This window comes from Macrobrachium rosenbergii, chromosome 15 (genome assembly GCF_040412425.1).
Source record: "Macrobrachium rosenbergii isolate ZJJX-2024 chromosome 15, ASM4041242v1, whole genome shotgun sequence".
In the NCBI taxonomy this organism is placed as follows: Eukaryota; Metazoa; Arthropoda; class Malacostraca; order Decapoda; family Palaemonidae; genus Macrobrachium; species Macrobrachium rosenbergii.
Window position 1 is genome coordinate 7785051 of NC_089755.1, and position 16012 is coordinate 7801062.

The window sequence follows — 16012 nt, forward strand, 5'->3', positions numbered from 1 at the left end:
ATTGGAGGGCAAGGCAGGGGCGAGCGTCAAGGGGACTTTTGCAAAAACATTTAGTTCTTCTTTCAGTTTTACTTTACGTTATATTGTAAATATCAAGACGGGAAAAGCAAAATACAAACGATCAAAAGCCTCGCAGCATTCCATTGTTTCTCTTTCCTTCGTGGATTTTGTCTATATTTGTATATTCATCACGTTCCAAATTTTCGTGACTCAGTTACACAAAACACACATATACACACACACACACACACACACACACATATATATATATATATATATATATATATAAAATATATATATATATATATATATATATATATATATATATAATCACAAATTGCTACACAACTCCATTGCATATATATATATATATATATATATATATATATATATATAATATATATATATATATATATAATCAAATATATGTATATATATACACAATATATATATATATATATATATATATATATATATATATATATATATATATATATTCTTGTTAATCCTATTAGGCATCAATAAAACGGGATAATTTAGAGTCCAGACTCTTCAGTTTTCCCTCCAAGAGGTTCTGAGACCATTTCCTAATCAGTCATGAAAATGTCTCAACATGGCTTTATGATCATCATTAATTATGATTATCAGACAAACAAAAGTAAACATTCCTCATCCTCTTGGTAGAAAAACTCTCTTCCAACTAAATAATTTGTTCAAATCCTCCATCGCTGGAAACCATTTACCCAACGGCTCAAAGAAGCACATTGGAGTAATCGCATCAATACCTGTCCAGTTTCCAGACCCAAGCGGATAGCTTCAAGCGGAAAGACTGACAATGAAAGAGTAACAATGTCAGCTGATAGAATTACACGAATAACGCCAACGTTTTCCAGTCCGGTAGATGTGCTGGAAGTGACGCTGGATTAAAAAGCGTAACAAAGTTTTACAAACGTGAAGTTCATACGGAATGAGAATGCGTTGATCAGACCATTAACCGGACTGGAGAGAGAGAGAGAGAGAGAGAGAGAGAGAGAATAATTTATTTCATATATTAACAATGACGGGAATATTTAAAGAAGTATCAAATTATTGTTTCATGTCATCTTTTCATCAGACAAATTATGTTGAAAATGAGAAGGCATATATTTTAGCCTTAACTTTAGTTTAAAGATAATTTTAAATAGAGCAGCGAATGTTATCATACTTTCAATTGCCATTCTTTAATCTTTCATACCAGTATGAAGTTAGGGTGCAGTCTAATGGAATTTAATCATTTTACACACACACCCCACAACATGCAACCCACCCTACATCCTGCACCCCACACCTTACCCACATCCTCTCCCCATCCCCACCCCACACGCCACCTCACACCCCTCCCCATACCCCAAACCCACACCTTAATCCACAACTCCCATCCCATCCCCACCCCACATCCCACCTCACACCCCTCACCACACACCACACCTCACCCCACAACCCCCATCTACCACACCCCACACTCACCCCACATCCCCACTCTACTCTAACCCCATCCCATCCCCATCCCCACAACCTAACCATCCCATCCCCACCCCACAACCCCATCCCATCCCCACCCCACAACCCTCATCCTATCCTCCACCCCACACCCCACCTCAGTCCCCTCCCCACACCACACATCCCACCTCACCCCCCACACCTTCTTCTCCTTCTTCACTCGGTGTAGCAGCTCCTTTCTGTCTTCTGAGGGCTGATGCATTACAAATCCTCTCGAGGGAGGAAACGGGAGAGGAACTGGAGGCTGCAACAGGAGACAGACCCGAAGTTCTCCACTGCTCCTCTGAATTTTTTTTTTTTTATTTTGTGTTGAGTAAATTGGGGCAGACTAGACTAGACAGCAGCGTCTTGTTTTACTCTCTCTCTCTCTCTCTCTCTCTCTCTCTCTCTCTCTCTCTCTCTCTCTCTTGATATAATCGAGATATTGTGTTTCCATAAGTTATAAAAAACGGAAATCTATGTGCTGGGATATAAAAAATAACTCACATGTCGACTGGCCAAGAAAGCATATAATCTCCTCTCTCTCTCTCTCTCTCTCTCTCTCTCTCTCTCTCTCTCTCTCTCTCTCTCTCTCTCTCTCTCTCAATGAAACGTTTGAGACACTTTCTTGTCTGCTGCACATTTTATTGTGTTTTGTTTTGTCCATAATGCAGAAAATAACTCGCAATAATTATAACAATTTGGATTCTCCCCTTGTAAAGGTCATCCATTTCCCCACCGGATACTTTGGAGTTGAGACAGTCTTCCATCTTCTGAGAATAACCGCTTTCATCTCCCTCCAAAAACCGCAAAAATCGTTCCTGTGGTGAAACAGATACTTGGGTTAGAATCTCTGCTCTATATCAGCCGCTGATCGAGCATAAAATGGGCGTATATGCGCCACGTAAGTGCATAGAAGGAAGGAAGGAAGGAAGGAAGGAATAAAAGCGTAAAAGTGGGGAGATGATGGAACGAAAGAGATACTTGGTCTCAGCGGTGAGATTCATTATAATTATATAGCGGATTTCGGGATGGTTGATAAGACTGCCTCTTCTTCTCCTTCTCCTCCTCCTCCTCCTCCTTCTTCTTCTTCTCTTCTTCTTCTTCTTCTTCTTCTTCTTCTTCTTCTTCTTCTTCTTCTAGCTCTACATATGGCAGAACTTCTTCTTCTTCTTCTTCTCCTTCTGGTTCTACATATGGCAGAAACATTCCTTGTTTCTGGTAAAGCGCTGATGTCACTGAATTATTTTTCATCATACTGATAAAGTGTTTACATGACTAAATTATTTTCCATCATACTGATAAAGTGTTTACATCACCGAATTATACTTCATCATACTGATAAAGTATGAGTGGCCATTAAATATGTGGGATAAAACATTGTCTTCTTAAACAAAGGAAAACGTATTTTCTTTAAACCAACACAAAGAGGCGACTCCATCTAAAAGAAAATGTATGCAACCCTTACAAGAGGCTAAATATTTCTCCCTCTCTGCAGAGGTGGAGAAGAAGAGCCTAATAAGCTTCGAACATTTCTCGGGGCAACAGCTCCCTTCTGTCATGTGAGTGCTGATGTAGCACTACAAATCCCCTCGAGGGAGGAAACGGGAGAAGAACTGGGAGCTGCAACAGGAGAGAGACCCGAAGTTCTTTATTGCTCTCTGAATTGTTTTTCTCTTTCGTCGTTGATTAAATTGGGGAAAGACTAGACATGATAGCAGCGCCTTGTTTTACTCTCTCTCTCTCTCTCTTTGCTCACCCTCCCCATTCCCTGATAAAATTCATCTCTTAGTTCAGGTGAAAAATGGGAAATGGATTGCAAATTTTCTTATATATATATATATATATATATATATATATATATATATATATATATATATATATATATATATATATATATATATATATTATATATATATACACACGTATTTATAAAATTCGCCCTTCAGCCCATTAGCTAGAAATAAAATTTAATGGCGGCTACTGGAGACTCCACTAAGGGGGTGGGTGAACTTATATAGACCTACCCCCATATTGCCTGATTTTGGGGGGACCATACCAAACTCTTAGCCCCAGCATCCTATTATTTTTGGGGGTACAGACAGAAGACCAGTCAGGGCTGTAATTGGGCTGCTATGCTGACTCTTAAGAGACATAGCTATAAGACCTGTTCCTTTTCGAATATTGTGCAGGCTGATTGCCTCTTCCAGATAGACTGATGTATTTGTGCCCAACCCCAGAAATTGAACGAGACGAGATCGCGACCTTGCTGGTCACTCCATCGGGGACTGCAGAAGCACCCAGTTGGTGCGGTCTCCCTTCCCTTTACACTGGTAAGATTTTGAGATTTCTGTGGTCAAAATTCGTCTTTTGCACGTGAGCTCCATGCACAGATGCAATAAGGTACGTCTTAAAGTCGCAATTAACACCAGTTTCTTTTTATTCTCAAGTATTTCTCTTCATTTTCAGTATTTCCAACTTTTCATTCTCCTGAAACAAAGCCCTTTGCTTCCCACAGCCTAGCACGCACATTTGATCCCTCAATGACTTGCCCCAAGCTCAATTAAATTAGTTCAGTGATAATAATTAGAACATTCCCACCATAGTGTTACCATGTGCTAATCATATCTAATTGATGAATTCCTGTATCGTGCATAAGTAATTTCATGTGAATGCTAACCTGGAATTCTCTTCCAGAATCCTGTTATCTGGCTCTTCGGGTGGTCTGCCCCTGCCCTTTGTACCAAAATAGCCTTAGACGTTTAACTGCCATCCTGCTACGTGTGTCTTCTTTTGATTAAGCAGTCCAGGGCGCTGGACACAGTTTCCCCTTTTGCAAACAGTTGTGTGAACTACCCAAAATCACTCCACCAGTTTCAACAGCAGAAATTCATTTGTGTGTCAAACTATTTCTGGCCAGGCCCTTTCAGGTTCAGTTATTTGCTACACACTGACTAACTGTTATTGCACACTGTATGTGCTTGCTTTCTGCTCAGTCAGCCCTTTCATATTAATTTATATTTATATATGTGCTATCGTATATGTTGTATAAATTCAAATTTAAAGAATAATTTGATACTTTTTTAAATTCTTAATTTTTAAATCTCTGTTTTAAATTCTTAATTTTTAGTTTTTAAGTCACTTTACAAAGAATTTTATGTTTCATTTTCTGAACCCTGATGATGTAAATTAAATCGACAATTACAAAAGAATAAAGACAGTTTGTACATTGTTGTGTCAACCCTTATTGATGGTTATAATATATATATATACATATATATAATATATATATATATATATATATATATATATATATATATATATATATATATATATATATATATATATATATATATATATATATATATATATTTACAATATTACAATATTGTTCTCTAAAGTTTTCAGCAAATATTTGGATATTAAAGTTGCATTCCCCACCCTTTCTTCATCCTTGCTGTCAAACCTCTCTAACTGTCACTTCTTAGAGCAACTGTGGGGTTTTCTCACAGTTCCTTCTTTTAAATCCTTGTACTTCATCTCCTTCATTTTGTGGATATCTTTATCTTGCTGTCCAACCACTCCACCTCCCTCTTTTCACTGTCTTAAGAGCTGAATGGCCGAAAATGCACCAGTGCTTGGCTTGACAGGATCAGTTTCATAAAATCAGGTATATAAGAAAAGAAGTACTGAATTTTTTCACAAGTTGTATTTAACAGGAAACTTTCACATTCTCAATCGATCCCTCATCTCCTTATCTGCCGAGAGCGACCAGATTCGCTGAGCAGCAGAAGCACCAATATGCAGTAAATGAACCTCGCTGTCAAACTTCTCCAAAGTTCCAGAGGTCCTTTATTCCTCACACCGCTGGACTGTGGAACGGTCTCCCTACTGAGTATGTCGTACATTGGAGTCTGAAAGTTTAAGCAAAGATGCAACGCATTGGAATCTGAAGTCAATTCACCATCTATTTTGTTCATTTATTTATATATTTATGTTTTTAATTTTTAATTATTACTTTGTTTCTCTTTTTCAAATGACTAATCTGCCCTTTCTATATATATCCTACTATTTTCTGCAACTTCTTTCAGATGAACACCACCATATTCTTAGGAAGTTTGAATTTCAAATCAATGGCCCCTGTACTTGCACGCTTGTTTCATATGAATAGGGCTCATCTTCCGATTAATAATAATAATAATAATAATAATAATAATAATAATAATAATAATAATAATAATAATAATAATAATAATAATAATAACGCTGGTCAATCACAGAACACATTCATGACTTCTTCGAATGCTGTCCAAACATTTATTGAGCAAAGCAAACTGTTGTGTACCGACAGTGATTGTGTTATTGACACCATTCAATGCGGTACAGTGACACCTGACAAATACAATCTGCTTATCTGAAACGCCTTCAGTTATCGACGCTTGTAAATGAATAATCTGAATGAATAATCTGATAAACGAGTCAACGGGAATCGATGATTATTTGTAGATCTGAATATCTTTAAAATTCCCTTTGATTATTTTGTAATTATGTTCTTTTTTATCAAAAATTCTCTTTCATCAGCTTATAATTGCTATTTTTAGACAAAAATGTATATTTTCTTATGATGATATTTCATTACAAAAACAACAAGGCTATGCAGCAATAATAATAATAATAATAATAATAATAATAATAATAATAATAATAATAATAGTAATAATAATAATAATAATTTCGTTTGTTTATGAAACTTATATTTAAATAATATAAACTAAGATATCAACCAATTTAGAGAGACAGAGAGAGAGATTTTCGTTAAACGTCAACAAATCTGTACTTCAGTAAATAAAACCGAACGCAGTCTTGCTCATAGCGCAAGTATTCTCTGAGCGAAGAAGCCCATTTGTCGTCTGATTCTAAAGAAGCAGACGCAATTTAGCTGGGACTGGCGTGAGCCCCCAGATCTGTGCTTCCGTGGAATCCCATTCTAGGAGTGGAATAATTCCATCGCATTCCACCACCGTAAGAGGAATGTGGGACACTAGCCCATTTCATTTACATAGTCCGTCACAGATATGTCAGCATGTTTGGAATGTCTGGAATGTCTGAGAGAGAGAGAATTTAGAGAGAGAGAGAGAGGGGAGAGCTTTGGCATCGTTAAGTCATCATTTAGATAGTTGCCTTTCCAGATCGCTACAATGTTCAAATGCTGATTTAAACGAGAATTTCCTTCCAGTTTGGTCAGCTTATTTCCTAATAAATCCTGAGGCCACGACGGAGAACTTTTGAGTCCAGAGGCCCTGGTGTCTTCCCCCCTTCCCCCTTCATCTTTCATGACACGATCTCATAAATACTTTCACGGCCTCTGTTATAACCAAATGAAATTACCATTAAATTGGATATGAAGCTTTGGAAATTGCCCTTTGAAATGCGCCTCACTTGATTGGGAGGTTCCGTTGGAATTTCTCTGCTTTCGTCAGATTAAGTCATTTTTATCTTTCTAAGATCGTTTTTCTTTTGGTCGTAGATATTCACAGCAAATTTCACTTTCAAGGCGACTAGTTGGTGATAATCAATTGTGTAGAAACTATACAGTTCATATAGTCAGCTAGTTTCTTGATGATAATCAGTTATTTTCTTTTAAATAACATGATATGATTGCCAGCAACAAATACTTGAAATGATTCCACCTAATTCTTTTGCTTGGTTATATAAGCGTTTTTCTTTTGTGATTTCTATAACTGCTGTTGTGGACTACAGAATGTAACACATAAAACAAACACTCATGCATATCCATATCATATATATAGTACATATTCATATATATATATATATATATATATATATATATATATATATATATATATATATATATATATATATATATATATATATATATATATATATATATATATATATATATATATATTTTATAGATATTTAGAGAGAGAGAGAGAGAGAGAGAGAGAGAGAGAGAGAGAAATAAGCTTTCTTGGCCAGTTCACAAGTTGTACGTTCTTCCTTTTATATACTGAGCAAAAGAGATTTCCGTTTTTGTAATTTGTGTGAACGCCAATATCTCGGTTATATCTTTTAAAGGAAAGGAAAGAGAGAGAGAGAGAGAGAGAGAGAGAGAGAGAGAGAGAGAGAGAGAGAGGTTCCCATTTAATCCGTCAGACTTAGGACTCTCCTTAACCTCCGTAGGATAATCGAATGCCTCTGAGGCCTTCTAAGTCCTTTTTAGTCCTGGCTCTCAATATTTGGAAGAATCCCCAAACTATTTTAGTTAAAACGATGTTCCCCTTTGTAATACGGGTTCGAAACTATCCCTTCTGTTTGTCAGGCACTTCCTTTGATTGAAATAATATTGTGTCACGTTCCTCTTTGGTCCTTTGGCAAATCGGTTTCTGTAGTATTGCTCGTAGTCATTTGGTTTACAATGGCTATATTATGACTTTACCAGCACACATACATACATACATATAATAATACTTATACATGTACATATACTTATAGGAGAAGGACAAGAAGAATACTTATAGGAGAAACCCAATATATATATATAGAATATATATATAATATATATATATATATATATATATATATACATACTATTTCTTAGTCTTATCACCCATCCCAAAACCACTACATATATTCATATATATATATATATATATATCTCTCTCAGCATAGTTAAGCATATCATCATCTCCATACTTTACCTTTTATTCCTTCCTTCCTTCCTTCTTCTTTCTTTCATTCCTTCTTTCTTTCTATGCACTTCAGTGGCGCAAATGTTCACATTTACTCTCGATCCGTGGCTGATATACAGCAGAGATTCAAAGCTCAGGAACGATTTTTGTGGTTTTACGAGGGAGATGAAAGCGGCCATTCACAGAAGATAGAAGGATGTTCTCAACTCTAATGTAAGAATACGGTGGGAAACGGATGAAATTTGGAAGGGGAGAATGCAACAAGTTTTATTTATTGAAAGTTATCTTCTGCACTGGGGCAAAACAAAACACACAAAGAAAATTTGCAGTAGAGAAGGGGGTATCTGAAACGTTGCATTGAGAGAGAGAGAGAGAGAGAGAGAGAGAGAGAGAGAGAGAGAGAGAGACGCTTTCTTGGCAAGTCCACATATTGTGGGATGTGGGGTGGGCTGAGGGGTGGAGGTTGGGTTGTTTGGTGTGGGTTGGGGTGGAGTGTGGGGTGGGGTGTGAGGGGTGTGGGGTGAGGGGGGTGTGGTTGGGTGTGTGAGTTGAAGGTGTGAGGTGGAATGTGGGGTTTGGGGTGGAGTGTGAGGTGGGGGTCTGGTGTGGTGTGGGTTGGAATGCTGGGTGTGGTGTGGTGTGGGGTGGAGTGTGAGGAGGGGTGGTTTGGCGTCGGGTGTTGGTGGAATATGGGGGTGTGGTGTGGTGTTGGGCAGAGTGTGAGGAGGGGGTGGTTTGGTTTGTGGTGGAATGTGGGGTATGGGGTTGTGTCGGATGGTGTGTGGTGTGATTTGGAGTGTGTGGACGGGTGTGGGGTGGAATGTGGGGTGTGGTGTAGGGCGGTGTAAGATTATGATTATCAGACGAACAGAAATGAGCATCCCTCATCATCTGGTGAAAAAAATCTTCAACAAAATCATTTGTTCAAACCATCCATAACTGGAGACCTTTTACCCAACGGCTCAAAGAAGCACAAGGGAGGGAGGGAGAGATCGCATCAAAACCTTTCCAGTTTCCAGACCCAAGCGGATACAGTTTCCAGCGAAAAAGAGCAATAATAGAAGAGTAACAATGTCAGCTGATAGAACTACAGAATAACGCCAACAGTTTCCGGCCCAGTAGAAGTACTGGAAGTGGCGCTGGATGAAAAGCGCTTATCCGAAAACAAAGTTTTCCAAAGGTGGATTCCATATGGAATGGGAAAGCACATGGAGGCAAAGGGCCTTCAGGAATACAATGGGCTAGTTCAGAGCTTTCAACGGATTGAGAGAGAGATAGAGAGTTTATTTGACATCTAGACAATGACAGTAATATCCAAAAGAAATATTCACCTCATCCCACACTCCACCCCACCTCACACCCCACACCACCTCACACTCCACATTCCCCACCTCCTACCCCACACACCACCCCAAAACATTCCCACCCTACACCCATCAACATACCCCACCACCCCCACCCCCATACCCACACCCAACCTCCCACCCCCACCCACACTCCCACCCACACCATGCCACACTCTGCACCCCCCCCACCCCACTCCAACCACTCCCCACACACCACCCACCCCCACACACCTCCTACCCTGCCCCACCCCACCCCACACTCCACACCCCCACCTCACACCCCCATCCACACCCTACACTCCACACCCCACCACCCTTCCACCATACACCCACACTCCACACCCCACCCCACACCCCCAACCACACCATACACCCCACATTCCATACCCCACCCTGCACCCCATCCACCCATACACCCCATACTCCACCCCACCACCTACACCCCATCCACCCATACACCCATACTCCACACCCCACACCCCCACCCCATCCACACCCCACACCCAAACCCCACCACACACTTCTATTCCACCCTATCCCTAACACACCACCTAACCCACACACCCCAATCTACTCCACCACCCCACACTCAACCCCACCCCACCCACCCCAACCACACAACACACCCACACTCAGACCTCACCCCACCCCACCCACACCCCTCCCCACATCCCCACCCACCCCACACAACCCACACCATTCCCAACCCCACATCCACACCTCTACCCCTACACCCGACACACCATACCTCGAACCCTCACTACACCCCAGCCCTGGACAGCAACGTGACTTAGCATTAAGCTTTTATGAGGTTCTTTCCCAAAAGGTGTATTTAGCTTATGGCTTCCCTTCCATAGATGTTGAAGAACACGAAAGAATTTCGGGATATTCCTTCCCTTTAATAAAGAAGAAGAAGAAGAAGAAGAAGAAGAAGGACAAATGAAGGGAAATAAATCATGGCTGAATTGACAAAGGAAGATTTATTCATCTTCTTCAAACGATCTCGTTATCGCTCTCTCTCTCTCTCTCTCTCTCTCTCTCTCTCTCTCTCTCTCTCTCTCTCTCTCTCTCTCTCTCTCTCTCTCGTTTTCCTAATATGATCCTACAAGTTATCAAAAACGGAAATCTAAGTGCTAGTTATAAAAACCATAAAATGTGGAATAGCCAAGAAAGAATATTTCTCCTCTCTCTCTCTCTCTCTCTCTCTCTCTCTCTCTCTCTCTCTCTCTCTCTCTCTCTGTTAAACGTACATTGAGTACCACAGACAATTAGAATTATTGACATTTGTCAGCATTTCAAAAAGTGGCAGATGTCACAAAACGTGCAAGATGCACTTTATCTTTTCGTCAATAGATAGAAAGAACTATTTAATGGCATTTGCGAATCATTCATTTCGTAACATGTTGTAATGTTCTGTGCTGTAGTAAGACCTTTATTACAACATCAGTTAAATGAGCTGAAGGCTCTATAAATCGTTCGTGAAGAAGAGAAGAGAAAGATTTGCAATAAGCAGGGAACAGAAGCGATCATCTAAATATGCTGAGTTTATTCAACATGAGACTTTTCTAGTTTTCGCATATTTTGCAAAAATTTATTAATATTTCAATAAATGCATAATTTATTGTTATGTAAGGATTTCATTTCATTATAAGTGTTGGAAAAAAATTAGGATCCTAAGCCCATATCGAATGACATTATTATTATTATTATTATTATTATTATTATTATTATTATTATTATTATTATTATTATTGAAGAAAATGATGGCTGTATTATGGGAATTTATCTTATACAGGACCTTCGTCAGCGCCATTTCGCAAGAGGAGATCGAGAACCTGAGGCGTGCTTTCCACAACCATAGCTCCTCAGTTTCACCATCGAACATAGCCAAAACCGCTGCCTCCCCTTCCTTGACGTCCTTGTGGAGCAGAGAGAGGCCTCTTTCTCAACGAAGGTCTACACGAAGCAGACGAACCTGGGCATGTGTATGAACGGGGCGAGCGAGTGCCCCGAGAGGTATTAGCGCTCCACCATCAGCGCCTACGTCAGGAGGGCCCTCTCGCACTGCTCCTCCTGGAATGACACACGAAGAAATGGAACGTGTAGCCCAGACCCTCGTCGACAATGGACACCCAAACCAAAATACAGGTGTCTATCAAGGCGAACATCGACAAATGGTACCAGCAGGAACCTCTCCCTGATGCCCCTGAACGCATACAGCTCTTCTATAAAGGACAATTTCATCATAAATATAAAGAGGATGAACGTGCCCTTAAAAACATCATCGAGGATAATGTCTGCCCCGTTGATCCTAATAAATATATTCATCTGGTCATCTATTACAAGAGCGAAAAAACGAGCAGCCTGGTGATACGTAACCATCCAGCCGCCCCTCAGCAGGACCCCTTGAAGAAAACCACCGTGGTATACCGGCACTCATGTCCTGTTCAAGGTTGCCTCGGTTCTTACATCGGTATGACCACCATGCGTTTCTCCAAGAGGATTTCCTGCCACGCCCAAGAGGGAGCCATCTTTTACCATGCCAGGACCGCCCATAACTAGAGAATTGCAAGAAAAGATATAATCACGAATATGGAAATAATTGACCGTACGACGGACCACCGCCGCCTGCGCCTCTTGGAAGCATTGCACATTACGCAGGACACCTTTCTCTTCCCCACGGCCGCCAGGAGACCTGCACTGAGCGACCCCCATAGCGAGCGAGCGAATCAAAATTCCGCATCGAAATTCTCCCAATCATCTTCCTCTGTGGTTAAAGTTTCATGGGCCGCGGCTCATACATCATTATACCGAGACCACCGAAAGTTAGATCTATTAGCGGTGGCCTTGATTATACGTTGTAGTGGCTGTACAGAAAACTCGATTGCGCCGAAGAAACATCGTCGCATTTCTTGTTACACTTTGATTTGGCCATAAGCGCTGTGCCACCTTCGTGAATTCAAAAATGCAGAAGATAATTCTCAATAAATAAAACCCTTTGCATTCTTCCCATGTGAAGTTCAGCGATTTTACCACCTGTTACTTGAGAGTTGAGAACCGCCTGCCATCTTCAGAGAATAACGGGTCTCTTTCCCCTCGCAAAACCCTGAAGGCCGTTCCTGGGTAAAACAGTTACCGAGCTCGAATCTCTGCTCTATTTCAGCCACGGATCGAGCGTAAAATGGGAGTATTTGTGCCGGTTAAGTGCGTAGAAAAGGAGGAGGAGGAAGGAAGGAAATTAGGAAGGGAAGCGTAAAAGTGGGAGATGATGGAACGAGAGAGATGCTTATAGCCTCACCAGTGAGATTTTTCATATATAGTGGGTTTTGGGATGGGTGATAAGACTACTTTTTCTCTTTCTTTTCTTATTCTTCTTCCCTTGCTCTCTTGCTCTGCTGATGCCAGGAGTTTTTCTGATAAAATGTTTATATCAATTGCGAATTATTTAACATCATACTAATAAAGTGTTTAATCACGAATTATTTTCATCAACTGATAAAGTGTTGATATCAATTTATTTTTCATCATAATGATAAAGTGTTTTATAAAACTGAATTATTTCTCATCATAGTGATAAAGTGTTTATATCAGTGAATTATTTTTTCATCATAGTGATGATATATCACTGAATTATTTTCATTATACTGATAAAGTGTTTATAAAAGTAAAATATTTTTCATCATACTGATAAAGTGTTTATATCAGTGAATTATTTTTCATCATACTGATAGCATTTATATGACTTAATTATTTTCACCATACTGATAGCATTTATATGACAATTTTTTTCATTATACTGTTAAAGTATGAGTGGCCATTAAATATATGGGATAAAACATTTTCTTCTTACACAAAGAAAGAACGTCTCATCTTTAAACAAGACAAGGAGGCTGCCATCTAAAAAATATACCATAAAAACCTTTATAAGGCCAATGATTTTCCATCTCTGCAGGAGGGAGAAGAAGAAGCTAATATGCTTAGAACATCTCTCAGTGCAACAGCTTCTTTCTGTTTGCCAGAGTGCTGATATTGCATTACAAATCCTCTCGGGAGGAACCAGGAGAGGAACTGGAGGCTGCAACAGAGAGACAGACCCGAACTTCTTTATTGCTCCTCGGAATTGTTTTTATTTCGTTGTTAATTACAGTAAATTAAAGGGCAGGCTAGACAAGACAGCAGTTTCTTATTTCACTCTCTCTCTCTCTCTCTCTCTCTCACACTCTCTCTCTCTCACTCTCTCTCTCTCTCTCTTTCCATATATATATATATATATATATATACATATATATATATATATATATATATATATATATATATATATATATATATATATAATCATATATATATATATATATATATATATATATATATATATATATATATATATATATATATATATATATATATATATATATACATATACATATATATATATATATATATATATATATATATATATATATATATATATATATATATATATATATATATATATATATATATATATATATACATATATATATATATATATACCACATATATATATATATATATATATATATATATATATATATATATATATACATATATATATATATATATACATATATATATATATATATATATATATATATATATATATATATATATATATATATATATATATATATATATATATATATATATATATATATATATATATATATATATATATATATATATATATATATATATATATATATATATATATATATATATATATATATATATATATATATATATATATATATATATATATATATATATATATTTAATATATATAGAACAAATGGATAGTTAAATAATTCTGCTATATATACCTATATATATTTATTTCTATTAATAATTTTTCATATACATATCTTGTATTTATAGATATACATAGTCATATATATATATATATTTCAACCATATTGATATATAAACATAGAGAGGCCATATATATACACGTTATATGGATATATATAAATACATTAAATATATAATATATATGGAACAAATATATATACTGTATATAAATAGTATATCTTGGAAGGCCATATATATTATACAGGAGTCAAATATATCATAGCTGATGGGTATAAGATATATTTATAAATATATATATATATATATATATATAGAAGTATATATATATCGTATATATTATATCTGGTATCAAGCCATTTCATGTTATCAAAGCCCAACATCACTGATTCAACAGAACACCATTTTTTTTGAAAGTGTTCATTTCTTAAAAAGGTGGGATCCTGCTGATTTCTTCTTCAGATAAAGACATTTAAAGATCGACCCAAATCATAAAAAATTACATCCATTTGGGCTGCAAAGTTTTGATATCACTCTCTCTTTCTCATCTGATCTTCTCTCTCTCTCTGGAATTTTCTCTCTCTCTCAGCCAAAAAGTGTGGATCATCTCTCATCTTATGGTTTCAGCTTTCACCCACCTAACGTCAATGTTTATCTGTTGTAAAAGCAATTTTTGCATGAACTCATGTTTCAAAGAAACACAATCGTTCTTACAAAAATCAATATCTTAACAAAATGAATTAAAATCAAGACAAATGTTTAAAATTGGTATAATAAATGAATTATCGACTTGAGCTATGATAACTAAACTCTAAACTGATAAACACTTCTGATTAAATGGAGTGTGAGTCTCATTTTACTGCGATAAAGCTGTAAATCCCCAAAAATGCAGGCTGTATACTCACAAATCAATAAATAAAGTCATGTCCAGAAAAAACAAATACCTGTTCAATTACTTTTTTTTCCAACCTGTCCAAGACATTTATTGAAAAAATTAAACATGATAGAAAACTCCCAAAATATATATAAATATTAAAACACAATAATGGATGAGTATAGAATGCATAGCCAAGATATATAAAAATTAACAAAATAATAATATAAAATAGGTATGAATATTCATATTAAATCTCATAGTTCAAAAGTTCATAATGATTATAAAATCATATAAAAATCATATATATTCAATTTTCTCCCGTAAAAACAGTGTTGTGTGTGTCTGTATGTATCTGTATGATTTTGTAATGCCTGAATGTATGACTTCAAGGCTGTGTGTTGTGTGTATATTCTGCAGTTCTATAACAGCGTTATGGAATAAAAAAGGAAAATGGTTAAACTCAAGCAAAAGAATTAGGTGGAAGTATTTCAGGATCATTTTATACTCACGAATATAATCCTGTCATTTGATTTAAAAGAAAATAACTGATTATCCTCAAGAAACTAGCAACTATTTGAGCTTGATAGTTTCTTCAAAAGGTTATTGTCACCAACTCACTCAAAATGAAATTCTTTGAATATCTACGACCGAAAGAAAAACGATTTTAGAAAGATAAAAATGAATCTAAATCTGACGAAAGCAGAGAAATTCAG

General features: G+C 37.1%; 3 protein-coding genes across 3 annotated transcripts in view; 2 read left to right on the forward strand and 1 right to left on the reverse strand.

Annotated features, from left to right (window-relative positions):
* LOC136846232 (mucin-2-like) overlaps positions 1-3732 on the forward strand; it is a 194396-nt gene extending 190664 nt beyond the window's left edge. Inside the window, exons 16-17 of the mRNA XM_067117034.1 lie at positions 2614-2739; positions 3711-3732. Coding sequence (XP_066973135.1) covers positions 2614-2739; positions 3711-3732 — 148 coding nt within the window. The remainder of the gene's footprint in view (positions 1-2613; positions 2740-3710) is intronic.
* Positions 3733-5264: 1532 nt separating this feature from the next.
* On the reverse strand, positions 5265-9119 carry LOC136846233 (uncharacterized). Its single transcript, XM_067117035.1, has 2 exons — positions 8640-9119; positions 5265-5432 (listed from the first exon to the last, which is right to left on the reverse strand). The coding sequence occupies exons 1-2, from the start codon at positions 9117-9119 to the stop codon at positions 5265-5267; spliced, it is 648 nt and encodes a 215-aa protein (XP_066973136.1).
* Positions 9120-9439: 320 nt separating this feature from the next.
* Positions 9440-10371, forward strand: LOC136846234 (uncharacterized). The gene is made up of 2 exons (XM_067117036.1): positions 9440-9445; positions 9553-10371. Exons 1-2 carry the CDS (start codon positions 9440-9442, stop codon positions 10369-10371), a joined length of 825 nt encoding a protein of 274 aa, XP_066973137.1.
* The last annotated feature ends 5641 nt before the right edge of the window (positions 10372-16012 follow it).